Consider the following 26,593-nt stretch of genomic DNA (forward strand, 5'->3'; position numbering starts at 1 on the left):
GCGGATCACCTGAGGTCGGGAGTTTGAGACCAGCCTGACCAACATGGAGAAACCCCGTCTCTACTAAAAACACAAAATTAGCCGGACGTGGTGGCGCATGCCTGTAATCCCAGCTACTTGGGAGTCTGACGCAGGAGTATCGCTTGAACCCGGGAGGCGGAGGTTGCAGTGAGCCGAGATCGCGCCATTGCACTCGAGCCTGGGCGACAAGAGCAAAACTCCGTCTCAAAAACAACAATAACAAAAAATCCTTTGCCAATCTGGTAGAATTGCGGGGCTTATTTTATGGTGTCATGGAGCATAGCCTGGGGCCAGATATACCTGGGGCCCTGTGCTTGCTCTGCGAACTAGGAGCTCACTCTCCGAGCGGGGTAGAGGCTGAGACTAACCAGTGACAATAAAAGCGCTCGACAGTGCTTGACCCTTCCGCGGAGCTTATTAAAGCAGGAGCTCCCTGCGCGGGCGCAGAGAAGAGGGTGCCGCCCCACCCCACGACCGGCAGGGGGCCTGCTAGGTGGGAGCGGAGCCAGGCCTCATGGTGGCCAATCGCGAGCTGAGGCGAGGGTGGCACGCCCCTCATGCCGGCATCTTAAATTCGCAAAGAAAGGGCGCTGGGGACACCCGCCTGGGGTCTGCTTCTCCCCTCAGGGTTCCGATTCTCAACCCCTTGGGAGCGTTTGTGAGTGGAAGGGAGGTCACGCTATCGTCCGCGGCCCCAGCAGCCCCGTCCCTTCATTGGATCCCGCGGCGCGGCTCCTTTAAGAGCCTCGCGGGTCGCCCGCCGGAGGTCGCTACCCGGCCATGCGGGCGCTGCGGGCGGGCCTGACCCTGGCGTTGGGCGCGGGGCTGGGCGCGGCCGCCGAGGGCTGGCGGCGGCAGCGGGAGGACGCGCGGGCGGCGCCGGGGCTGCTGGGCCGGCTGCCGGTGCTGCCCGTGGCGGCGGCCGCTGAGTTGCCAGCCGTGCCCGGGGGACCGGCGGGCCGCGGCCCGGGCGAGCTGGCCAAGTACGGGCTGCCGGGGCTGGCGCAGCTCAAGAGCCGCGAGTCGTACGTGCTGTGCTACGACCCGCGCACCCGCGGCGCGCTCTGGGTGGTGGAGCAGCTGCGACCCGAGCGTCTCCGCGGCGACGGCGACCGGCGAACATGCGACTTCCGCGAGGACGACTCGGTGCACGCCTACCACCGTGCCACCAACGCCGACTACCGCGGCAGCGGCTTCGACCGCGGCCACCTGGCCGCAGCCGCCAACCACCGCTGGAGCCAGAAGGCCATGGAGGACACGTTCTACCTGAGCAACGTCGCGCCCCAGGTAGCGCCCGCGCCCCGGGCCGGTCGTGGAATGCGGGGCGGGCGCCTGGCCTCTCGGGGCCTCGGTTTGTTCCTTTGCAGAACGGGGCAGCCGCCCAACGCGCCCCCGGTCAGGCATCGCAGTGACATCCCGTGACGGGAGGGAGGAGCGCTGGGCTCCAGGCACAGGCTCTGCAGGCCGACCAGGGCTTAAGCTTCAACTGCGAACCCTGGGCAACTCCCTGAGCGTCGCTTTCTCGTCTAAAAAAATGGGGATAATACCGTTATTCACCTTCCTCCTGCGGTAGTGATGAGGCGCTGAGGCTTACAGAGACAAAGTGATGGGCACAGTGTCACACAGCAGAAGAAGGCAGGCTGTCTGTTGTAGAACCTCAGTGCCCAACCTTTTGGGCACCAGGGTCGGGTTTCGTGGAAGACAGGTTTTCCACGGCTTGGTGGGTGAGGGCGGGTTTCAGGATGATTCAAGTGCATTACATTTATTGTACACTTTATTATTATTACATTGTAATATATAGTGATACATCTCACAGTAATGTAGGATCCGTGGTAGCCATGAGCTTGTTTTCCTCCAACTAGACAGTCCTATCTGGAGGTGACAGGCGATAATGACAGATCAGGCATTAGGTTTTCAAAAGAAGCGGGCAACCTCCTCACATGCGCAGTTCACCTTAGGGTTCCAGCGCCTATGAGAATCTCCAGCTGCCACTGATCTGACAAGAGGCGGAGCTTAGGCTGCGGTGCGATCAATGGGGAGTGGCTGTAAATACAGATGAAGCTTCCCTTGCTGGCCTTCTGCTCACCTCCTGCTGTGTGGCCCAGTTCTGGTACCAGTCTGTGGCCCAGGGGTTGGGGACCCCTGGCTTATAAAACTGTGAGCCTCCAGACATCATCCTACCCTGTCTGCCTTTGGGCAGTTTCAAGGCAGACACCTGGCCCATGGTCAGGCTGTTAGTGCCAGGCACTGTGCACTGGGCCAACCTCCCTCTCAGCCTGTTCCCAGCAGGTCCTGGCACCAAAGGATGGAGACTGCCATGGGGCTCTGGGTGGAGCCCATGGGGCACCAGCCTCTGACCCAGCTTCCTTCTGGGAGCACAACCCCCTACCCACTTTCCATTGTCTGAGGCCTGGAGAGCTCAGGAAGGAGGTCGATTCATGACATTCCCTCTAGGCTCTGCCTGTGGCTCACACTGGGAAAAGGAACGGGTTGGTGGTTGGAAGGGCTGGTCTTCCCATGAGCCCCTGGGTGGGGCTGGGGATAGGTCTCAGTCCTTCTCTCTGAAAGGTGGAGACATGTTCCTTCCTTTATTCGGCTCTTGGGAGCTAAGAAAAGACTTTGACACCCGGGCTGTGGAAGGGACAGAGGGTGATGGCTAGCACTTGTCAGCCCTGCCTGACTCCATGTGGTTTCAGAGAGTGACTTTCATTCCTTGAGTTTCAGTTTCCTCATGCTTGTCTCTCACTGGACATCTCTGAGCATGTCCATCCCCTCAGGGCCTGGGGCAGCCCTCTGATAGAGGAGGAAGGGTCCCAGCCACGGTTCTGCTAAGCCCTACCTCTCCTACCAGGTACCCCACCTCAACCAGAATGCCTGGAACAACCTGGAGAAATACAGCCGCAGCTTGACCCGCAGCTACCAAAACGTCTACGTCTGCACAGGGCCACTCTTCCTGCCCAGGTAAGGTGGAAACCAGGGGGCTGGGGGCGGCAGAACCTCCCACTCATCCGGGGCTCCTACTGCCACTCACAGGGCCAGGCTTGCCCCAGGCTCTGGGTCAATACCAGTTCCCTACTCTTCTGGTTTCCTGGCAAGCCTGTCAGCTTTCCTGCCTCGGGTCCCCTCATTCCACTTCCACAGCTAAAGACCTGTTGGGTACCCCTGACCATCTCTCCTCTGCCCATGGGCAGCAGCAGGCCCTGAATCTGCCCCCGCTTCTCCCTGCTGTCACCTCTTGGCATGCCCAACCAATCCTGTTCTGCCCATATGGAAACCCCTGCAGGTCCCCGGTGCACCAAGCTCTCCCACCTTCAGTCTCTGCTCTGCTTGGAGCACTTTCCTCCACCCTTCTCAGGAGTTTGAACCTAGATCTGCCTGACCCGGGGCCTCCACTCTTGCCCCTCTGCAGTCCTGCCTCTCAGATGGAAGCAACGGAGCACCTCTGGGCATGCTCCGTGGTTTTTCTGGCCTGCAGAGGGCTGGCACCGAGAGGCAATATGTGGAGCTGAGCAGCTCACTCTGGAATCCACAGGCTCGGGATGGAGTCCAGGCCTGCCTCATCCCCTAGTTCCTTGGTGCTGTGGGCAAATGACCTGTGTCCCCCACTGTAAAACCTGCGACCTCTTGGGTGATGTCACATGCTTCCCCAGGGCCTGGCACTGATCAAATTTCATTAGCAGGTGCCTCCTAGGGCCCGGGGCAAGGGAGGAGACTCTGCTGAGGGGAAGTCCCCGTCCGGTGTCCCGGCACCTGTGCTGGTGCTGCAATGTCACCCGTCATGGTCCTTGCCTACTTGGTGCTCACCTCCATGGGGAGACACGGACAGTTGTTAAGTCTCCCCCTAGACGAATGTGAATGTGCAGAAGGCTCAATTCTTCTAGCGGCATTTATTGTCGCCCACTCTGCCTGACCCGGTGTTGGGCATGAGGAAAACAGAGGGAAAGAGTTAACTTCCACCCTGGAGAGCGTTCCAGCCTCGAGGAGGAGCCAGGCAGGCCACGGCAGTCTCACAGTGAGGGAGTGGTCCCGCAGGCTGACAGAAGTGAAAGGACAGATCAGGGAAGGCTTCCTTGAAGAGGTGGCCTTGGGTTCATCCAGGCCTCCTGCCCACGTGTGCCTGGGTCTGCCTACAGGACAGAGGCTGATGGGAAATCCTATGTGAAGTACCAGGTCATCGGCAAAAACCACGTGGCAGTGCCCACACACTTCTTCAAGGTGCTGATCCTGGAGGCCGCAGGCGGGCAAATTGAGCTCCGCTCCTACGTGATGCCCAACGCACCTGTGGACGAGGCCATCCCACTGGAGCGCTTCCTGGTGCCCATTGAGAGCGTTGAGCGGGCCTCGGGGCTGCTCTTTGTGCCAAACATCCTGGCGCGGGCAGGCAGCCTCAAGGCCATCACGGCGGGCAGTAAGTGAGGGCGGAGCCCAGCAAGGCTGGGCGTGTGCAGGCCGGGGAGCATTAAAGGTGGTGATTTTTGGAGACAAGTCTGGCGGCGTCCGTCCCAAGTGACCTGTAGAGCCCCTGGTTTCACTGCTGCTTCACTGATGTCCTGGGCCCCTTAGAACTTTCAGGGGTGCTGGGCACCGGCCTGGGTGAGGCCAGGCTGCAGGGCAGCCAGGGAGATGAGGATGGCTTCCTGGAAGAGAAGTGTGGCAGTGGACTGGGAGGCTAGCGGGTGCCCCCACTCCTAGCCTGTCTTCAGTGCCTGGCTGCCCAACACCCAGCCCACTGGGGTCCCCTGTCCTTAGCAGAGCCTGGTGAGGTTAATGGCAGGCCCAGGTTCACACTGCACACTTGCCACCTGGAGGACCCCATAGCTTCCTCTTCTGAGCCTGAGAAGAGGACCTCAGGCTCCTCTTCTGTAAAATGGGGGTAAAGGTAATAATGCCCACTTCCCAGGGCCAGGGGAGGGCAAGGAGGTGGGCAAGAAGTTCTCAGCCCTCACGCAGGGCTGGGAAGGGTGGGAGCCAGGGTTCTTGCTGGGGGGTGTGGCTATCGGGCTGAGAGTGCTTGGCTTGGGCGAGGCCTCAGGGATGGGTAGACAGGGCTGTCAGCCCTGCGAGACTGATGGGAGGACCAGCCTCGCCAGCAGTTCCTGTAGCACAGCGTATTATGCCTGACTCCAAAAGTGGTTCCCTGAGGCCCAGGACGAAGGCCCCAGCTGCACGTGGCTTCCCCCGTGGGACAGATGCAAGTGAGACGCCAAGAGGAGAGCTGCTGTGCCCACCGTGGTCATACACAAAGAAGTAGCAGAACCAGGGCTCTGGGAGATCACTGAGCGCACAGCTAAGGAACCAGAGGCCCGGAGCAGGGGTGGGCAGGGCCTGCTGGGTCACCTGCCTGGGAACACAGGATGGGCACTAGCACCCATGGCTGACTCTCAGCTACACTCATGTCCCATCGCTGTGGCAAGACTGCTGTGGCAAGAGGCCAAGAGGGGATGAGAGGACCACCTCCAGACAAGGCCAAGGCCACCATGGGCAAGGGTGGGTGACAGGGCAAGAGTGGCAACCGCCCCTTGGACAGATCCCAAGGCCCCAGCGGCTGGCGGTCAGGGAGGCAGGCGGGCTCACCTCCGTGCGGATGGTGCGGCTACCCTGGCCAGGACAGGTATTGACGTACAGGTCAAAGAGGACACTGGGTTCAGCCACCTCCAGGTTGGGGTCAGCATCCACTCCGGCTTCCAGCCCCTGGAGGCCCCCGAACACCACAAGAGCATGCCTGGCATATATAAGACGGGGTGACTTGAGTGGTCATCAAGGCCCACCCAGCACAGCGCCCAGACGTGTCCCTCCATACCCTGGACAGCAGGGGCCCACCTGTGCAGCTTCACCCACCAGGTAGGTTCCTGGCCACATTCCTCCTGCCCTGGTCCCAGCCCCAGGAGGTACACACCTGAAGCTGGGAAGGTGGGCAGAGGCCACATCCGAGCCACGCTCTGACGTCCCAATCGTCAGGTCATACCCGTCCTGGAAGGGGGCCTCAGCAAACACAGCACCTGGGGGTGGGGCCAACTCAGTGCAGGTCCTGCTCCCCACAAGCCACAGCTCTGGGTATGTGTGTGTGTACCGAGGCAGGGGTGGGTAGGAAGAGCTCTGTGTGTGTGTGTACTGAGGTAGGGGTGGGTGGGTAGAGCTCTGTGTGTGTGTGTGTGTGTACGGAGGTAGGGGTGGGTGGGTAGAGCTCTGTGTGTGTGTGTACTGAGGTAGGGGTGGGTGGGTAGAGCTCTGTGTGTGTGTGTACTGAGGTGGGGGGGTGTGTGTACCGAGGCAGGGGTGGGTAGAGCTGTTCCTGGGAAGTCAAGGACTGAGCAGGGCGGACACCAAGCCTGTGCCTGGCTGGGGAACAGGGCAGAGACTGGATAGGAAGAGGCACCAAGAGCATGAAGTGGGCCTCTGACTTCTCGGGCCCTTTTGCCTCCATTCGCAACTCTACAGAAATATTATTGATCAGTGAGGACACTTTTGCTCAGTAGTCCTTAACAGCATTCCAGGCAGTACATCCAGGGGGAACAAGGCCCAGAGAAGGGAAAGGACTCGCCCAAGGACACACAGCAAGTTGACAGGACAAAAACCTTGGTGTGATATTTGGGTCAGGTAACGCTCCCGGCCACCTCCCAGAGGGATGGGTGGATATTCGGAGAAGTGAGCTCTGTCCTTACTGAGGCAGGAAGCCAGGCGGACGGTGTAGCCCCAGTAGAGCCCAGCTTTGGTGCGAGGGTCCTGTGATGACACCACTTTGCCACGGTAGGTCTTGCATGCTGGAGGGGTGACAGAGTCTGTCAAGATGGGGTGAGGGAACGGAAGGAGGTGGCTGAACCCTGGAGCTCGTCAGGCCAACCCAGGGGCTGAGGAACCTTCCAGATACCTGGGAGCTGCTGCTGGTTCAGTCGCACGGTCACCCGAAGCCCAGGCTCCAGGTTCTTGTCAATCTTCACCTCCTGGGGAGAAGCCAGAAGAAAGGGGTGCCATTCCTCTCAAGATCAGCAGGAGCCACGGCTCTTCCAGATGCCACCAGGGGAGCCCTGGGGCTGGCAAGGGACCCAGGGGTCCAGGTCAACCTGTCACCCTCCACCCCTGGCACCAGCTGAACCTGCTCACAAGAGACCATTTGTGCAAAACACAGATCACTGGCCAAACACGCACCTTTGGGGCGCTCATGGCACAAGGTAGAAGAAGTACATGAAACCCAGTTTTCTGCATTTTGGTAGCTCTGCCACTTTTTTTTTTTTGAGTTGGAGTCTGGCTCTGTCACCCAGGCTGGAGTGCAGTGGCGCCATCTCAGCTCAATGTAAACTCTGTCTCCTGGGTTCCAGTGAATCTCCTCCCTCAGCCTCCCGAGTAGCTGGGATTACGGACAGTGCCACCACACCTGGCTCATTTTTATACTTCTAGTAGAGACGGGATTTCACCATATTGGCCAAGTTGGTCTCAAACTCCTGACCTCAAATGATCCGCCTGCCTCAGCCTCCCAAAGTGCTGGGATTACAGGCGTGAGCCACTGCACCTGGGTTGTGCTTTCTGATGGCTAGGGGACTCCATCCATGTAAAGGTTTCTGCCTCTGATTTGAGAAGACTTGAGGGTAAAGAGGTAGCAAATTAATGCCCTCGTCCCAGCTTGGCTCTGTGCCACACGGGAGCAGCTCCAGAGTGACTTTCAACTTGTTTCTGCAGGGTTTTGTTTGGAGCATGAGGACTGTCTTCTGTTGATTTGCTTTTTAAGCAAGAGTAAATTCATTCTTGGCTTTATCTATTGAGCCCCATTTTGCACAATTCTCTGGCCCAAATTTGCATCAGTGAGGGATTTGGGGCAGCTCCAGGACTGCCCCTAACATGCATCTGCTTGCGCTCCATTGCTAGGGTGTGTCCTGGAGGTGTGTCCCAGCCCACCTTTCTGTTCCTACCTTTTTCATGCCACAGTTGACAAAGGAGCCGTGGCCTGGCCGGGTGGGCCGATCCACCACAATGCCCTCTCGGAACTCGGATTCCTCGTCCTGACGCATGTGGTGGGGGCTGTCCAAGGGGTTCAGGAGCCCTGTGGAGGCAGGGCCGGGAGGAGTCTAGGAAGTGCTAGGGCACACAGGGTGCAGTGGGGACCCTGGAGCAGAGTCCCGGCTCTGCCACAGACCTGCGTCTTGGCATCAGGCACAGGTCTCGCTCTCCCGGGCCTGCTTTCCCACCTAGACAGTGCAGGGTAGGACAGGGTGGTCTCTCAGTGTCTGTGGCACAATCCAGTGGAAAGGGGGGACGGGCCCACACAGTGTTACCTGCAAACTGTAGATCCTGGTGCTTCGGGAAGAACGCCTTCCTCAGATACCTAGGAAAGAATGCTGACCTCAGGATGTTCCCAGGGGAAGCTGCCTCCTACCTGGCCTCCACTTTGACACACCCCTCCCTCATGCTCAGGGGAGTGACCCCCTTACTGCGGACACTCCAGGTACTGCAGGATCCGGGCCAGCTGTACGCTCGCCTGCCCCTTCTTCCCAACTCCTGTGAAATCCCCCTCCACAGTCCTGGAGAGAGAGAGATGGGGGCTCAGGATCCAGCTGTGGCCCCTTCAAGAACTCCTCTCTATAAGTGCATGCCTATAATCCCAGCTACTCAGGAGGCTGAGGTGGGAGGATCACCTGAGCGCAGGAAGTAGAGGCTGCAGTGAGCCATGACCATGCCACTGCATGCACTTCAGCCTGGGTGACAGCTGAGATACGGGTTTAGACCTTCTGGCTCCCAATCCCACCTCTGCAGTCATCACCCCCACCTGGCAACTCTACCCCCTAAGAATTACAGACGGAGTATTTCAGGCAGGACACGAGGGAAGAGCCAGGCATGTGGACAGGGGCAGGGTGAAACCTCGGCCCATCCCGGGAGCCTCTCCCTCTCCCTGAGCCCTGGCACCCTGTGGGATGGCCCCTCACTTGGCATCCTGGCCCTCCTCATCAAACACCACGATCTCATCCACACAGAAGATGGCACAGGCTCTGGCAATCTGACCGGCCAAGTAGGTGCGAAGCTCCGGCGACTGAGCATTGTCCAGGATGGAGCCCGGCAGGGCTACGCTCAGTGTGTAGGGCCGCCCTGAGCAGGGGAGGGGTGTTCCCAGTCAGCCTGAGAGGCAAGGGCCCCCCACCTTCCTCTCTCTTTCTCTGTCCCCAGCACCCATGGTTTGAGAATTTCCCAAGTGGGAGGAATTTTGAGATGAGCAAAATAGATCCAACTCCCCTCTCTGGGCCTCAGTCTCCCAGGAGGAAAATGGACGCAGCAATCTCCATAGCTCCTCTGAACAGGGCAGACCACTGGGCGAGGCTGTGGAGCAGTTAGGAGCAATGGCCTAAGTTCATATCCTGGCTCTCCCACTTAGTGCCTCAGTTCTCCAGCTATCAAATGGGGATAAAATGAAAGCTGATATCTAATAAGCCTTTAGTGTGTGCACATTAACTCGATAGCCATTAACCTGATCCTTAGTGAGGATACTGCCATTATCCCCATTTATAGACCAGGAGCCTTCAGCCCCGGGAAGTCAAATACATGGCCGAAGGTCACACAAAAGGTGGCTCATGACTGTGATCCCAGCACTTTGGGAGGCTGAGGCGGGCGGATCACCTGAGGTCAGGGATTCAAGACCAGCCTGGCCAACGTGGCGAAAGCCTGTCTCTACTAAAAATACAAAAATTAGCCGAGCATGGTGGCGCATGCCTGTAATCCCAGCTACTCCAGAGGCTAGGGCAGGAGAATTGACTGAACTGGGAGGTGGAGATTGCAGTGAGCCGAGATGGCGCCACGGCACTCCAGCCTGGGCAACAGAGCCAGACTGTCTCTCAAAAACAAACAAAAAATCCCAAGCAGCACATAGATAACAGGGTTTCACTATTGTAACATTGTATCTATACTTTGCTATGCAAGGCAAGGATAAGTAGATATAATTCTTTGGACAAACTTTTGCTACAATGTTTGCTGGGATTGTTCCTTTCTTCTTTGTAGTTTTCTGTTATTATTATTATTATTATTACTGAGATAGAGTCTCACTGTCGCCCAGGCTGGAGTGCAGTGGCATGATCTCGGCTCACTGCAAGCTCCGCCTCCTGGGTTCACGCCATTCTCCTGCCTCAGCCTCCCGAGTAGCTGGGACTACAGGCGCCTGCCACCTCGCCTGGCTGATTTTTTGTATTTTTAGTAGAGACGAGGTTTTACCATGGTCTCGATCTCCTGACCTCGTGATCTGCCCGCCTCGGCCTCCCAAAGTGCTGGAATTACAGGCATGATGTCATTTTTATTATGAAATCAAAATAAATGAAAAATGAAATTAAAGCACACAGAAAATGCTCAATAAAAAAGTCAAAAAATCAGGAAGATCATGAAGTTCTAGAGGTCTAAGAGATATGAGGCTTGGGCTGGGCACGGTGGCTCAAGCCTGTAATCCCAGCACTTTGGGAGGTGAATTGGGCGGATCACCTGAGGTCAAGAGTTCCAGACCAGCCCGGCCAACATGGTGCAACCACATCTCTACTAAAAAATACGAAAATTAGGCCGGGCGCGGTGGCTCAAGCCTGTAATCCCAGCACTTTGGGAGGCCGAGACGGGCGGATCACAAGGTCAGGAGATCGAGACCATCCTGGCGAACACGGTGAAACCCCGTCTCTACTAAAAAATAAAAAAAATTAGCCGGGCGAGGTGGTGGGCGCCTGTAGTCCCAGCTACTCGGGAGGCTGAGGCAGGAGAATGGCATAAACCCGGGAGGCGGAGCTTGCAGTGAGCCGAGATCTGGCCACTGCACTCCAGCCTGGGCGACAGAGTGAGACTCCGTCTCAAAAAAAAAAAAAAAACAAAAAACGAAAATTAGCCAGGTGTGGTGGCACACGCCTGTAATCCCAACTACTCGGGGGGCTGAGGGAGGAGAATTGCTTGAACTTGGGCAGTGGAGGTTGCAGTGAGCGGAGATGGTGCCATTGCACTCCAGCCTGGGCAACAGAGCAAGACTCCATCTCAAATAAAAAAAAGAGAGATGAGGCTTACCTTCCATAGGCTTGAAATTTACCTAAGCAGGAGGTCAGAACTTAGTTTGTTGGCTCCCTCCCTTCTCTGGGCCTCAGCTTCTCCATCAGGACAAGATGTTTGGACCTACTGGTTTGTAAGGGCCCTTCCAGATCTGCTCTGCCTGCAGGACAACTACTGCGGGCCACAACCTGTGGCCCTCCCCATGACCCCAGCTCACCGCGGTCCTCCTTCTCTGCTGCTGCCTCCTCCTCTTCCTGGTGCTTTGCCTGTTCCTCCTGTGCCCGCTGCCGCTCCAGTTTTTTCATCAGCTTGAGATCCTTCCATTTCTTTTTCTCCTCTTTCTCTGGATAAAAGAGCATCCCAATTGGCCGAGGAGATAGTTCCCACTCATTGGGTCAGCCTGGACTATGGAGAGCTACTGGGTGAGCAGCCAGAGGGCAGCAAGGGAGCCTCCCCAGGGCTCCCGGCCCCTGCCTCCCAACTTTGGGTGCTGCAGGACCCAGCGGGAACAAAGTTGGTGTCTTTCTCCAGGGTTTGAGCACTGGTGGAGTGGTCTATGGGAAGATACTCTTACCCCCACCCTTACTTACTCTGTTGCTTCCATTTTCGCCACTCAATCCTTTGGCCGTGTTCACCCTGGAGAAGGAGTGGTTGGAGGATTATGAGTATGAGGCTGATGGTCACACCTGGAGGGGGTCCGTTTCCACACGGGGCGGCAAGGAAGCCAAGGAACCTCTGCAAACTGCTGCCCCAGAAAGCGTCTGGAGGCCAGGGACCCGCTGTATCCCCAGCGCCTGGGGCCCAGCCTGGCACACAGAAAGCGCTCAAGAAACTGTTGAATGAGTTCCCACAGAACAGAGGAGAAAACTGAGGCTCAGGGGACAGGACTGCCCACAGTCGCCCTGGAAGTCAGAAGACATAAGCCACGAAAGGGCACCGGATTCAGGATTGAGAGCAGGGTCCCGCCTCCGTAATCCAGCGGGGGCCAGGGAGCCACAGGGGAGTTCCGAAGAGGACACGGGCGCTGTTCCCATCCTGCTGCGGCTCACGCCGCATCTTCGGGGGCTTCCGGCCTGGGATCAGAGGGAAGCAGGCAGCAGGAGGCGCGACCCGGCCCCGGCGGAGGTCCGCACGCCACCGGTCCTCACGCCTCCACTGTGCTGCTCTGCGCTGGGTCCCGCCGCCCGCACTTACCGGGCCGCAAGGCCGCTTCCTCCCGCGCTCCGCCATGTTCCGCACACACCGTCGGTCACGCCTCTGCCAATGAGACTCGCCTCTTCCGGTCACACCTCCATTAGGTTGTCCAATCGGAAAGCCAATGTCGCCCGGGGGCGTGGCCTGGGCGCCCGACTGCTGCAGGAGTACTCGAGCTGGTGTAGGTTGGGCGGAAGAGGTGTCCAAATGGGCGGCATCACGGGTACTGTCCAGAATTTTGGATGGCTCTGAGTTGGGACAAATACAACACTCAGATCTCTGAGTAGTTTATTTGTTAAAAAAAAATTTTTTTTGAGACAGGGTCTCGCTCTGTTGCAGAGGATGGAGTGCAGTGGCGCGATTCTAGCTCCCTGCAGACTTGAGCTCCTGGGCTGAAGGGATCTCCTCACCTTAGCCTCCGAGTAGCTGGAACCACAGGTGCGCACCACCACGCCTAGCTCCTGTAATGCTTTATACATGGGGACCCCGGGGCCTTGAGCTGCAGTGTGATTCGGAGCTGAAAATGAGATAATTTAATCCAGGTTTCTTGTAGATTCGTTCATGTACTCTTCCTTTTTTTGAGACAGAGTCTCGCTTCACTGCCCAGGCTGGAGTGCAATGGCGCGATCTCGGCTCACTGTAACCTCCACCTCCTGGGTTCAAGCAACTCTCCTGCCTCAGCCTTTCAAGTAGCTGAGATTACAGGAGCGTGCCACCATGCCCAGCTAATTTTTTGTGTGTTTTTAGTAGAGATAGGGTTGATGTTGACCCCATGTTGACCAACCTGGTTGAACTCCTGACCTCAAGTGATCCACCCGCCTCGGTGTCCCAAAGGGCTGGAATTATGGGAGTGAGTCACCGCACCTGGCCTCTTTTTTTTTTTTTTTTTTTTTGGGAGTTTCGCTCTTGTTGCCCAGGCTGGAGTGCAATGGCGTGATCTCGGCTCATGGAAACCTCTGACTCCTGGGTTCAAGCGATTCTCCTGCCTTAGCCTCCCGAGTAGCTGGGATCACGGGCATGCGCCACCACACCTGGCTAATTTTGTATTTTTAGTAGAGACGGAGTTTCTCCATGTTGGTCAGGCTGGTCTCCAACTCTTGACCTCAGGTGATCCGCTCACCTCAGCTTCCCAAAGTGCTGGGATTACAGGAATGAGCCACCACGCCCAGCCTCTTTCTCTTTTAATTAACAGACTATATTAGTTGGGACTACAAGTGTGAGTCACCATGCCCGACTAATTTTTTTTTTTCTTTTTGTACAGTGTCTCACTATGTTGCCAGGGCTGGTCTCAAATTCCAGGGTTCAAGCAATCCTCTCAACTTGGCTTCCCAAAGTGCTGAGATTACAGACATGAGCCATTAATGCCTTTTATTTTTTGAGATCTAGTCTCACTGTTGCTCAGGCTGAAGTGCAGTGGCATGATCTCTGCTCACTGCAACCTCTGCCTCCCGGGTTCAAGCAATTCTCCTCCCTCAAGCTCCCAAGCAGCTGGGATTACAGGCGCCTGCTACCGAGTCCGGATAATTTTTGTATTTTTCGTAGAGACGGGATTCTCCATGTTGGTCAGGCTGGTCTTGAACTCCCAACCTCAGATGATCCACCTGTCTCGGCCTCCCAAAGTGCTGGAATTACAAGTGTGAGCCACCGTGCCCGGTCTCCAACTTAGATCTTATAATAAATTTTTTGTGACTTTTGACAGGTTTATTTTGTAGGCATGACTAAGACATTGGCCATGTGAAAAAACAAACACAAAAATCCCCCCCAAAAAACGATTAACAAAAAGACACAGACCATGTGATTGGGCTCAAAGTCTAGTCCCTCGCACCTCCCTGAAGGCAGAGATGGAGGGGGCCCGATGGGCTAAAAGTTCTGACACCGTAATCGCACAGTGCAGAGGGATTCCATGTGACTACCACGACATGCCTATCTTCCAGAAACTCCAAGGATTTTAGGAATTCTTTACTAAGGACCAGGGGCAAAGACCTAATATGTATTTTATTATAAGATACATTCCTATCAGCTCACCCAGTTAAACATATGATATGCGCCAAACCCATGTGCTTGCTATGCAAATGCAATTTCGAGACCAGGCCCCTAACACCACCTTCCAAAGAAATTCAGGAGCTACGATTGCTATCCAGTGAACTCAATCAGGGCCAGCTAGAAGGCCTGGGCACCCCACTTCACCTCACCTCCAGAGTGCTTTTCTCACTTGTGAACTGGAGATAACTGAGGTCTCAGTCTCAGAGGGTTGTGTAAGATAATGTGCGTCCGAGTGCCTGGCAGGTAGGGCGTGCATGATCAACATTCAGTTCTCCTCCTCCTGAGAATTATTTAAGTCCTGGGTCCTCCTGGCCCCCACTGTGCTGTTCTCTCACCGCTGTGGGAATGTCCATGTCTTCCTTGTCACAAGCCCCAATCCCCTCCACACACACACACACACACACACACACACACACACGACACCCGCACCCTAGCCACCACACCCAGCACCAATAACTGCTACCATCAGATTAATATGAGAGGCCAGGTATGGCGGCTCACGTCTGTAATCCCAGCACTTTGGGAGGCTGAGTCGGGTGGATGACCTGAGGTCGGGAGTTTGAGACCAGCCTGGCCAACATGGTGAAACCCCATCTCTACAAAAACACAAAAATTAGCCGGGCACGGTGGCAGGTGCCTGTAGTCCCAGCTACTCAGGAGGCTGAGGCAGGAGAATTGCTTGAACCCGGGAGGTGGAGGTTGCAGTGAGCCGAGATCATGCCACTGCACTCCAGCCTGGGTGACAGAGCGAGACTCTATCTAAAAAACAAAAACAACAACAACAAAAAAGATTAACAGTAAGGAATTCATTTGGGGGCCTTGGGTTCTAGGCCTGGTTGTGCCACTAACTGTGTGACTATAGAAATCATTTGTACAAAGTTGTGAGGGTATCTGAGGTTCTCCCGGGCATTCTTATCAAGTTAGATCAGCCATCGGCTCGAGTGTGAAACAGAGAGAAAACGTCAAAAAGGATTTGAATAACTTAAACATTTTATTATGGATGAAAAGGAGTGGCTTCAGCACTCAAGTCTAAAGGCAAATCCCCAAGGCCAAGATGAGTCAGGAAAGGTGAGGTTATGCCTGAGCCTTAGCAGGGCCCATGCAGGGCTGGGATGTGATCGATACACGGTGGGACTCTACTGTCAGTCTCGGCCAAGCCTGGAGAGACCAGAAGCAACCCAAGACCCTACAAACCCACCTACAGAGGGGCTGAGAGAGGCCCAGGTCAGGCCGCCCTCACCTTTCAGACAGGAGGCACTTGGTTCTCTAAGATGAAGAAGGGCGGCTCCCACCCAGAACATTCTGAGGTTTCCCAACAGCATCTTCCCCGACCCAGAAATGTCTGAAACCTGGACAAAGACAGACACCCAAAGAGTATCTCTGCGGCACGTGGGGATGTCAGGGCCACGGTGTGACTTCAGGGCTAGAGCTCTGCCTTCCACTTCTGCAGCTTCTCATCCATGGCCTGGAGCGTGGCTTCATCCTGCACCAGCACAGATAGGTCCCACACTCTCCCCATGCCCCCAGCAGGCCTTGGGAAACTCTGGCAGGTCTTTCTCCCCCCAGCCCCGCCCTTTACCTTCACAAAACAGAAGCGGATATAGTGGTCAAAGTGCTTCTGATGTGGCACACTACAGAAGATGGAGACAGGGATGGCCACCAAGCCCTGGGGAGGAGGAAGGACATGTCTCAACACGGCTTCGTGGCCCAGCAGGGCTTGGCCCCGGAGGGGACAGACAGGTTCCCACAACCAGGCAGGGAAGGAGAGTTAGCTCCAATCCCGCACCTAGTGCTGCATCAAAGTCACAGGAAAATGGCCGGGCGTGGTGGCTCACGCCTGTAATCCCAGCACTTTCGGAGGCTGTGACAGGTGGATCACCTGAGGTCAGGAGTTCGAGACCAACTGGCCAACATGGCCAAACCTCATCTCTTAAAAATACAAAAATTAGCTGGGCATGGTGGCACATGCCTGTAATCTCAGCTACTTGGGAGGCTGAGGCAGGGGAACTGCTTGAACCCAGGGGTGGAGGTTGCAGTGAGCTGAGATTGTGCCACTTCACTGCAGCTTGAGTGAAAGAGAAAAAATCCGTCTCAAAACAAAAACAAACACAAAGTCAGAGGAAAAGGATCCCAGAACGTCATTCCAAGTCCCTCCCTGGGTATAGAGGGCAGACAGATGCTGAGAGAGGGAAGTTCACGGAGCAGGTCAGGGCAGAGCCAGAGAAGAACAAAGCCTTAGAGTCACAGATCGAACCTGGATGGACCTCAGAGTTAATGGTCCAACTCCTCACTGTACAGATGGGAAGACGGAGATCCAAAGAGGCAGGAAATCCTGCCAGCCCACACAGCATCTCTGTGCAAGTTAGAAACAGGTTCCTTGGGCCAGGCATGGTGGCTCACGCCTGTAATCCCAGCACTTTGGGAGGCCAAGTGGGGTGGATCACCTGAGGTCAGGAGTTGGAGACCAGCCTGACCAACATGGTGAAACCCTGTCTCTACTAAAAATACAAAAATTAGCCAGGCGTGGTGGTATGTGCCTATAATCCCAGCTACCCAGCTACTTGGGAGGCTAAGGGAGGAGAATCACTTGAACCCTGGAGGTGGAGGTAGCAGTGAGCTGAGATTGCGCCCCTGCACTCCAGCCTAGGCGACAGAGTGAGACTGTCTCAAAAAAAAAAAAAAAAAAAGGCTGGGCATGGTGGCTCACGCCTGTAATCCCAGCACTTTGGGAGGCCAAGTGGGGTGGATCACCTGAGGTCAGGAGTTGGAGACCAGCCTGACCAACATGGTGAAACCCTGTCTCTACTAAAAATACAAAAATTAGCCAGGTGTGGTGGTATGTGCCTATAATCCCAGCTACCCAGCTACTTGGGAGGCTAAGGGAGGAGAATCACTTGAACCCTGGAGGTGGAGGTAGCAGTGAGCTGAGATTGCGCCCCTGCACTCCAGCCTAGGTGACAGAGTGAGACTGTCTCAAAAAAAAAAAAAAAAAAAGGCTGGGCATGGTGGCTCACGCCTGTAATCCCAGCACTTTGGGAGGCCGAGGCGGGTGGATCACAAGGTTAGGAGATCAAGACCATCCTGGCTAACACGGTGAAACCCCGTCTCTACTAAAAATACAAAAAAAAATTAGCTGGGCGTGGTGGTGGGCGTCTGTGGTCCTAAGCTACTCAGGAGGCCGAGGCAGGAGAATGGCGTGAACCCGGGAGGTGGAGTTTGCAGTGAGCCGAGATCGCGCCACTGTACTCCAGCCTGGGCGACAGAGTGAGACTCTGTCTCAAAAAAGGCAGAAAGAAAAGAAAAGAAGAAAAGAAAAGAAAAAAGAAAAGAGGCTCCTCGTTCTTTTAAGTGGATACAACCCCGCCCCAAGGTTCACGGCAGAGGCAGACTAGGATCTGGCCCAGGAGCCTCTCGCCTGGGCACCCTTGAGCAGCACACAACCTGTGAAACCATACATGGCTGCACCGCAGAGGCCCAGCCCACCTTGTTCTTGATCATCCACTTGACGAAGCGTCTGTCATAGGGCTCATCCATAGCTCCAGGCAAGTCAGGCATCTTCCTCTCTGGGGAACAGAGGCCACACTGAGGCCCCTGCAGCCTCCAGCCCTTGCGCCCTGCCCAGACCGGCCAGTCTCACTCACTGAAGTCTGAGATGTCTGTGATGAGGAAGTAGCTGCCCTGGGGGATGACGGGCTTCAGGCCCACTGACTGTAGGCTGCGTATCATGTGGTCCCGGCAGCGCTGCATGGCCTGCGGGAACTGCACAAAGTAGCTGCTGGGTTGGCCGAAGAGCAGCTGCTCCCGCTCAAAGCTCTCGGCTACTGCGGCCTAGGCAGGGCAGACGGACACCCAGACAGATTAGCTGTTCCCTGACGCGGGGGCCAGCCTGGGCTCTTTCATTGTCTCCCCGCTCCCCCATGGCGTCCCCTGCCCCTCTTCACCTGGCTCTGTGTGGGGCAGTGGAAGATGGAGTTCTGGTGCACGGTCCGCAGGTGCTTCATGATGTGATCTGGACCCAGGACCCAGCCCACCTGGAGCAGGAGCACAGGTAGTGGGAGGTCCTTCCAGGCCTGGCTAAAGCCTTCTTCATTCCCAGGCCCACCTCACTTGCCAAGGATCTTGCAGGGGGTGGTGACCTCCCACCCTCAGCAACTCACCTTCCAGCCAGTGGCGCTGAAGGTCTTGCCGGCGCTGCCAATGGTCAGGGTCCGTTCCCACATGCCAGGGAGGCTGGCTGCCCAAGGCCAAAGAGAGCAGCTGCTGAGACTGGGGTGAGGGGTAAGGGGGAGGGTGGTGGTCTGGGCCCCAGGGGGCACCCGTAGGCTCTTGACATCCTGGACTCCTCTACATACTAAGCTATTTGCAGAATTTCTTTCTTTCTTTCTTTTTTGAGATGGAGTCTCGCTCTGTTGCCCAGGTAGGAATGCAATGGCACCATCTCAGCTCATTGCAACTTCCACCTCCCGGATTCCAGTGATCCTCCTACCTCAGCTTCCTGAGTAGCTGGGACTACAGGCACGCACCACCATGCCCAGCTAATTTTTGTACTTCTAGTAGACACGGGATTTCACCATGTTGGCCAGGCTGGTCTCGAACTCCTGACCTCAAGTGATCTGCCAGTCTCAGCCTCCCTTCATGCTGGGATTACAGGCGTGAGCCATCATTCCCGGCATAGGATTTCTTTGACCTCATCCTTTCGACAACCAGGGAGGCAGGTGCTATTGTGTTTTGTTTTCCTGTGTACTCTGGGAGGCAAAGGTCACAGGATCTCCAGGACTCCAGAACCCTGGGTTCTAACTACCAGGCCTGCGCTGACTCTCAGGTGGGGTCAAGGCCCTGCCACCAATGTGCAGGGGAGGGGCCCCGGGCAGGCTTGGCTCACCAATGCTGATGTGCCGGTGCCCATCATAGACCATCCACTGGTAGACTTCATCAGTGATACACACCACGTCATGCTGCTGGCACAGGCTGGCCACCAGCTCCAGCTCTTCCCTGGAGAACACCTGTGGATGCCCAAGGAGAGCACAGACCTGCAGGTGGGACCATCCCCAAACACAGAGGCCTACTCAGAGAGGTTAAAGAACACAGCTGCGGCCAGGTGCGGTGGCTCACGCCTGTAATCCTAGCACTTTGGGAGGCCAAGGCGGGCAGAACACTGGAGGTCAGGAGTTTGAGACCAGCCTGGCCAACATGGAGAAACCCCGTCTCTACCAAAAACACAAAAATTAGCTGGGCATGTTGGCAGGTGCCTGTAATCCCAGCTACTCGGGAGGCTGAGGCAGGAGAATTGCCTGAACTCGGGAGGCGGAGGTTGCAATGAGCCAAAATCACACCACTACACACCAGCCTGGGAGACAGAGTGAGACTCCGTCTTGAAAAAATAAATAAATGGCGAATACAGCCAAGCCCAGTGCTGTGGGCTGTTCCGCACCATTGCATTGGATCCCTGCAACAATGACCCGTGAGGTCAGTTCCCTCAGGTTCCCACATTACACATGAGATACTCTGGGAAGCACAGTCACTATTCCATGGTCACTGGGAAGTGATGGGGGCTCCCAGCCCAGTTCACTGTTCCAGCCCTCAGGCATTCCCTGGGTATTCCTGCCCCTGTCCTGGGACCTCTGGGGCCTTGGTCCTCAGAGCTCATTGTGTATGGCCCTCCCACACGAGGCCCCACGGCAGCAACTCAGTAACAGTGCAGGAGACACGACTAGCTCTGCAGGGGGCCAGGGAAGGAGGTCCCTCCAGTACCTTGCCCAGGGGGTTGTTGGGGGTGTTGAGGACCAGGGCTTTGGTGCGTGATGTGAATTTGCTGGCCAGCTCCATGGAGTCCAGCTGCCAGTTGCTGCTGGAACCCAGTTCTCCATTCTGGATGGGACCCTGCAAGGTGGCAGGGGAGGGCACCACTTACCCACGTGACGTGCAGCTCTTCCCCCAACATCCATCCCCACCTTCTCTTCCCTAGGATCCCAATACACACACCTCCCCTCTGCCCTCCCAGCTTAGGGGAACTGGATTCCTTCACTTCCTTCCTCCTGTTCCAACTCCCAGGGTCCAACTCAGCCCATGCCTTGGATCCCTCTGCCCATCCACCCTCTACCTAGCATCCTTACCGGCTTCAGGGGCACAAACACAGGGCGACCCCCTGCCATCAATGTCATGGGCTCGTAGCAGTCAAAAAAGGGTTCGATGATGATGACCTGATAGAAGGTTCAAATCACCTGGAGTCAGCACGGCCCTGACCTCTCAGTCCCACTCAGCCCAAGTCTTGCCCACTCACCTCATCTCCTTTGTCCACCAGGGCCTGGAAGGCTGTGAACAGGGCCCCATAGCCACCGACAGTCACGAGCACATTCTTGAGCGGGTCCATCTCCTGACCCAGAAGCTTCCCAAAGAAACTTGCCAGGATCTTCGTCAGCGGTGGGTAACCCTGCCAGGACAGTGGGGGTCAACTGTCCAGCTCAGCCGGGCCCATCCTCCTGCCCAGATGTATCCAGGCAGTTCTAGCACCTTCTAGCAGCAAGCCTGGGGCAAAGTCAGATACTGGTAGCCTGGGCCCCAGGGGACACGGAATAGATTAGCTTTCAACACTCTGGACTTCTCTACACACCAAGCTATTTGTGGGATTTCTTTGATCTCGTCCTCTCAGCAACCCAGAGGCAGGTGCTACTATGATCCTGTGTACTCTGGGAGGTAAAGGTTACACAATGTATATGGTCCCAGACTCCAGGGTCCCAACCACCAGGCCTGCACTGACTCAGATATACGCTCTTCCATCTCCTCCACCAACATTTGCCATAGGGCCTGTTCTGTGCCAGGCCCGGAGCCCAGGGTGGGGATTCAGCAGAGAACCAGAGGAAGTGCTTGCCTCCATGAACCTCAGTCCAAGAGCCCGCGAGGCAGTAGACACTCCCCACTTTCCACATCTCTAAGTTTAAGAAGCATGTTTGTCATGTTTGTGCCCACCTGATCCAGCAGCTTTGCAGGATAAGTTTTTTTTGAGACAGGGTCTCACTCATGTCACCCAGGTTAGAGTGCCGTGGCACAATCGTGGCTCACTGCAACCTCTGCCTCCTGGGTTCAGGTGATTCTCCTACCTCAGCCTCCCAAGTAGCTGGGACGACAGGCACGCGCCACCATGCCCGGTTAATTTTTGTGTTTTTAGTGGAGACAGGGTTTCACTATGTTGGCCAGGCTGGTTTGGAACTTCTGACCTCAGGTAATCCGCCTGCCTTAGCCTCCCAAAGTGCTGGGATTACAGATGTGAGCCACCGCGCCTGGCCTGATCCCCACTATTTGACAGGTAGAAAAATAGAGACCCAAAGAGAAGAAATTATTTGTCTAAAGTCACACACAGTTGAGGGTCAGGAACCTCATGTTGCAGCTTTGGAAGCACCCCTTTTTGAGAGGAAGATTAGATCCAGAAACTTGTTTGCTGAGGACACTTATAAAATACTCAAAGTGAAACCCCATCTCTACTAAAAATACAAAAAATTAGCCGGGCGTGGTGGCGGGCACCTGTAGTCCGAGCTACTTGGGAGGCTGAGGCAGGAGAATAGCGTGAACCCGGGAGGCGGAGCTTGCAGTGAGCCGAGATCGCACCACTGCACTCCAGCCTGGGCGACAGAGTGAGACTCTGTCTCAAAAAAAACACAAACAAAACAAAACAAAACAAAAATACTCAAGGCTAAGCCAAGTGATGAAAACCTTGTCTAGAACTTAACCCAGTAACTCACTAAACCAGATTTGGCCACACAAAAATAAAAATTTTCTGTACAACAAAAGGCACAGGCCAGGCACAGTGGCTCACGCCTGTAATCCTAGCACTTTCGGAGAATGAGGCAGGAGGGTTGCTTGAGGCCAGGAGTTTGAGAACAGCCTGGGCAACACAGAGGGACTCTGTCTCTACTGATGGAAAATCAAAAAATTATCCAGGTATGGTGTCACATGCCTGTAGTCCCAGGTACTCGGGAGGTTGAGGCAGGAAGATTGCTTGAGCCTAGGAGATCAAGGCTGCAGTGAGCTATGATCACACCAGTCTGGGTAATAGAATTGAGACTCTGTCTCAGACAGTAAATTAATTAATTAAATAAAAATAAAAGGCACCATGAGCAAAGTTAAAATAGGAAGAGAGAAACATTGCAACATAAAAGAAAGAGGTAACATATTTAGTGAGGCTGGGCACAGTGGCTCATGCCTGTAATCCCAGCACTTTGGAAGGCTAAGGTGGGAGGACTGCTTGAGCCAGGAGTTTGAGACCAGCCTGGGTAACATAAGGAGACCATGTCTCTATTTTGTTATTGTTGTTGTTGTTGTCACCCTGGCTGGAGTGCAATGGCGCCACCTCAGCTCACTGCAACCTCCACCTCCTGGGTTCAAGCGATTCTTGTGCCTCAGCCTCCCAAGTAGTTGGGATTACAGGCGCCCGCCACCACACCCGGCTAATTTTTATTAGAGACAGGGTTTCACCATGTTGGCCAGGCTGGTCTTGAACTCCTGACCTCAGGTGATCTGCCAGCCTCAGCCTATCAGAATGCTGGGATTACAGGCATGAGCCACCATGCCCGGCCCCTGTCTCTATTAAAAAAAAAAGAAAGAAAGAAAGAAAAGAAAAAGCAGCAAGGAAAAGATACATATCCAGATGAATCTTTTTTTTTTTTTTGGATCAAAGAGGGAACTTTACAACCAACTCTGAGACCAGCCTATTGGCAGGGATGTAAATTAGTAAACCTTACTGGAAGGCAATTACTTACTTAGTTGTTAATTTTTGAGACAGGATCTCACTATGTTGCACTGGCCTCAAACTCCTGGGCTCAAGCGATCTTCCTGCTACAGACTCTCAAGTAGCTGGAATTACAGGCACACACTATTTCTTAACAATATCCACCTATTGTATTTATAAATATTTATAGCCTTTCATTCGCTAGTTTTACTTCTAGGAATTTATCTTAGAGAAATGCACATGTATACAAAGATGTCCACACAGGGAAATTCGCCGTGGCACTGCTTATGATACTGAGATAGCAGAAGCAGTCCATCAGTGCAGGACTGCTTAAATACATTATGGCACATCTAGGCAACAGAACAGTATGCAGCCATTAAAAAGAATGAGTGCAGTCGAGTGCAGTGGCTCACGCCTGTAATCTCAGCACTCTGGGAGGCCCAGGTGGGCAGATCATAAGGTCAAGAGATCAAGACCATCCTGGCTAACATTGTGAAATCCTATCTCCACTAAAAATACAAAAATTAGCTGGGTGTGGTGGTGCATGCCTATAGTACCAGCTACTTGGGAGACTGAGGCAGGAGAATCTCTTGAACCTGGGAGGCAGAGGTTGCAGTGAGCTGAGATTGCGCCACTGCAATCCAACCTGGTGACAGAGGGAGACTCTGTCTCAAAAAAAAAAAAGAACGAGGCCGGGTGCGGTGGCTCAAGCCTGTAATCCCAGCACTTTGGGAGGCCGAGACGGGCGGATCACGAGGTCAGGAGATCGAGACCATCCTGGCTAACACTGTGAAACCCCGTCTCTACTAAAAAAAATACAAAAAACTAGCCGGGCGACGTGGTGGGCGCCTATAGTCCCAGCTACTCGGGAGGCTGAGGCAGGAGAATGGCGAGAACCTGGAAGGCGGAGCTTGCAGTGAGCTGAGATCTGGCCACTGCACTCCAGCCCGGCGACAGAGCGAGACTCCGCCTCAAAAAAAAAAAAAAAAAAAAAAAAAGAACGAGGGCGCAGTGGCTCAAGCCTGTAATCCCGGCACTTTCAGAGGCTGAGGTGGCAGGATCACTTGAGCCCAGGAGTTTGAGACCAGTCTGAGCAACATGGTGAAACCCTGTCTCTACAAAAAATACAAAAAAATTAGCTGGGCGAGGTGACGTACCCCTGTTGTCCCAGCAACTCTACAGGCTGAGGTGGCAGGATCACATGAGCCCCAGGAAATGACATATCATGTAAGCCGCAAGAGGTAGAGGCTGCAGGAAGCCGTGATCATGTCACTACACTCTAGCTCAGGTGACAAGAGTGAGACCCCGACTCAAAGATAAATAAATAAATAAATAAAATTAGCTGGGCATGGTGACACACACCTGTAGTCCCAGTTACTCCAGAGGCTGAGGTGGGAGGACCACTTGAGCCTGGCAGGGTCGAGGCTGCCGTGGACCATGATCGCGCCACTGTATTCCAGCCTGGATAACAGAGTGAGACCCTGTCTCAAAAAAGAAAAAGAAAAAAAGAACCACAGTTCTAATCCAAGTACTGTCACGTATTTACTACGTGGGCCTTTCTGGAAAAAGTTTGGATTTAGAGTGTAATCCAAACAGCAGCTTGTCTTTCGGGACTTGGTTTAAGTGTTACCTCCTCCAGGAAGTGTTAGCGCATCTCTCCAGTCCCCTCCCCAGGTTTCATTCCCTCTTTCTTACTCCCGCGGTATCCCATCCTCCTCCAACACGGCACATATCCACTGCCTGTCGTTACTGGTTTCTTGTCCGCCATCCCCACTAGACCATGAGGTACAGGCTCTGGGACAGAGGACACGCTCAGTAAACACTGAACTATGGTCACACAGAATCCCTTGGCTCTGTCCTCTGAAGCCTGATGCCTGTGTGGGCTTGATGTCCAGAAAGCCCCACCCCCTTCCTCCCCCAGTGCCTCCAGGGCGACGGGGAGACTCACAAATGCCTTGGTGTACTGGTTGAGCATGAAGTCTCCACTGACAGCGTGCTGAAAGGCTTCCACGGCAAAGTCTGGGGGCGGGAAATCCGGGAAGCCCTGGCCCAAGTTCACGACGTCATGCTCACTGGCCAGTTTGACAAACTCCACCCTGGGTAACAAACGGAGAATCAGCACCAGACCAGCCCTACATGGTGACCTGGACTTTGGCCTGTTTAGAAAAACTGGACAATTGGCTGGGCGCGGTGGCTCATGCCTGTAATCTCAGCACTTTGGGAGGCCGAGGTGGGCGGATCACCTGAGGTCAGGAGTTTGAGACCAGCCTGGCCAACGTGGTGAAACTCTGTCTTCACTAAAAAGGTAAAAGTTAGTCAGACATGGTGGCGGGGGCCTGTAATCCCAGCTACTCGGAAGGCTGAGGCAGGAGAATTGCTTGAACCCGGGTACTAGAGGTTGAAGTGAGCCGAGATCGCACCATCGCACTCCAGCCTGGATGACAAGAGCGAGACTCCGTCTAAAAAAAAAAAGCCACACACAAGAAAAACAAAAACTGGAAAACCAGCAACTGTCCTAGCCTGAAGATCTGCCTGAGTGCCACAGCTGGTCCCCTGTATTGAGATTAGGTCAGTCAGGCACACTGATGATCACAGGAGTCAGCCCAAGGCTTTCCAAGTTCTTCTACCACAATCCATAGGAAGAAAGCATCTTTCTTTCTTTCTTTTTTTTTTTTTTTGAGACAAAGTCTCGCTCTATCCCCTAGGCTGGAGTGCAGTGGCACACTCTCAACTCACTGCAACCTCTGCCTCCTGAGTTCAAGCGATTCTCATGCCTCAGCCTCCTGAGTAGCTGGGATTACAGGTGCCTGCCACCACACCCAGTTACTTTTTGTATTTTTAGTACAGACAGGGTTTCACTATGTTGGCCAGGCTGGTCTCGAACTCCTGACCTCAGGTGAATCACCCGCCTCAGCCTCCCAAAGTGCTGGGAGTACAGGCGTGAGCCACCACACCCAGCCAAGAAATCATCTTTGCATCATCAACCCTGTGCAGCACAAACATGGAATGGAAGCTTCATCCTTCTTGGTGCAATCTACTGCAGTATTCCCTGTCCTGTCCTATCCTACTCTATTCTTTCCAAATACTAGTTGAGACTTCCTGTACAGATTGCATGACTTCTCCTTGGATTTGTCAACAGCACAGTTAAACGCACTGCTCATACAACCTTCATAATGGTCTGTGAGGCATGTCCTGTTCCTGGACCACTGTGGGGATAAGGAGTGGAGTGACTTGCCTAAAGCCTCTCAGCTAGTACAAGGCACAGCCAGTCAGCCTTTCTACTTCCATCTCAAGCAGTTTTATGCTCTTTACCCTACTCTGGGCAGAACAGGGCCCCACCAGCCCAGACACACATCATCTCTGGACCCATAATCCTCTGTTCTGGCTCTGCCTGGTGGCCACCTCTCTAGGTGGGAGAAAGGCTGGGAAGCTGGATGAAGAGGCTGGTACGTGGTTTGGGGCTAGTTTGGAGCAGAGTCAAGACTTGGCTGAGTTGAATTTGCATACCAATAAATATGTCTAAAATGTGTCATTTTTGGCTGGGCACGGTGGCTCACGCCTGTATTCCCCAGTGCTTTGGAAGGCCGAAGTAGGCAGATCCCTTGAGGTCAGGAGTTTGAG

At 54.8% G+C, this 26,593-nt stretch overlaps 3 protein-coding genes across 13 annotated transcripts in view; 1 reads left to right on the top strand and 2 right to left on the bottom strand.

Moving 5' to 3' along the window:
- The first annotated feature begins 505 nt into the window (after positions 1-505).
- ENDOG (endonuclease G) lies at positions 506-4,502 on the top strand. The gene is made up of 3 exons (XM_033193134.1): positions 506-1,308; positions 2,873-2,982; positions 4,155-4,502. Exons 1-3 carry the CDS (start codon positions 802-804, stop codon positions 4,435-4,437), a joined length of 900 nt encoding a protein of 299 aa, XP_033049025.1. The 5' UTR covers positions 506-801; the 3' UTR covers positions 4,438-4,502.
- SPOUT1 (SPOUT domain containing methyltransferase 1) lies at positions 3,893-12,322 on the bottom strand. Its single transcript, XM_033193127.1, has 12 exons — positions 12,208-12,322; positions 11,604-11,649; positions 11,231-11,356; positions 8,937-9,096; positions 8,445-8,534; positions 8,289-8,338; positions 7,926-8,056; positions 6,890-6,962; positions 6,684-6,782; positions 5,918-6,020; positions 5,596-5,743; positions 3,893-4,658 (listed from the first exon to the last, which is right to left on the bottom strand). Exons 1-12 carry the CDS (start codon positions 12,241-12,243, stop codon positions 4,590-4,592), a joined length of 1,131 nt encoding a protein of 376 aa, XP_033049018.1. The 5' UTR covers positions 12,244-12,322; the 3' UTR covers positions 3,893-4,589.
- Positions 12,323-15,217: 2,895 nt separating this feature from the next.
- Positions 15,218-26,593, bottom strand: part of KYAT1 (kynurenine aminotransferase 1) — a 39,674-nt gene continuing 28,298 nt past the window's right edge. For 9 of the 11 annotated variants that reach the window (XM_033193193.1, XM_033193157.1, XM_033193217.1 and 6 more), the window contains 11 exons: positions 24,921-25,068; positions 20,531-20,680; positions 20,364-20,450; positions 20,002-20,130; positions 19,133-19,253; positions 18,408-18,484; positions 18,192-18,281; positions 17,892-18,078; positions 17,734-17,813; positions 15,830-15,916; positions 15,218-15,733 (listed from right to left, as the gene is read on the bottom strand). In XM_033193193.1, coding sequence (XP_033049084.1) covers positions 15,674-15,733; positions 15,830-15,916; positions 17,734-17,813; positions 17,892-18,078; positions 18,192-18,281; positions 18,408-18,484; positions 19,133-19,253; positions 20,002-20,130; positions 20,364-20,450; positions 20,531-20,680; positions 24,921-25,068 — 1,216 coding nt within the window. In that variant the 3' untranslated portion in view covers positions 15,218-15,673. Of the gene's footprint in view, positions 15,734-15,829; positions 15,917-17,733; positions 17,814-17,891; positions 18,079-18,191; positions 18,282-18,407; positions 18,485-19,132; positions 19,254-20,001; positions 20,131-20,363; positions 20,451-20,530; positions 20,681-24,667; positions 24,832-24,920; positions 25,069-26,593 lie in introns of those variants that run through there. The other 2 variants (XM_033193166.1, XM_033193213.1) reach the window with 2 other exon arrangements.

The sequence above is a fragment of the Trachypithecus francoisi genome, unplaced genomic scaffold (assembly GCF_009764315.1).
Source record: "Trachypithecus francoisi isolate TF-2019V2 unplaced genomic scaffold, Tfra_2.0 Contig01585, whole genome shotgun sequence".
Classification (NCBI taxonomy): domain Eukaryota; kingdom Metazoa; phylum Chordata; class Mammalia; order Primates; family Cercopithecidae; genus Trachypithecus; species Trachypithecus francoisi.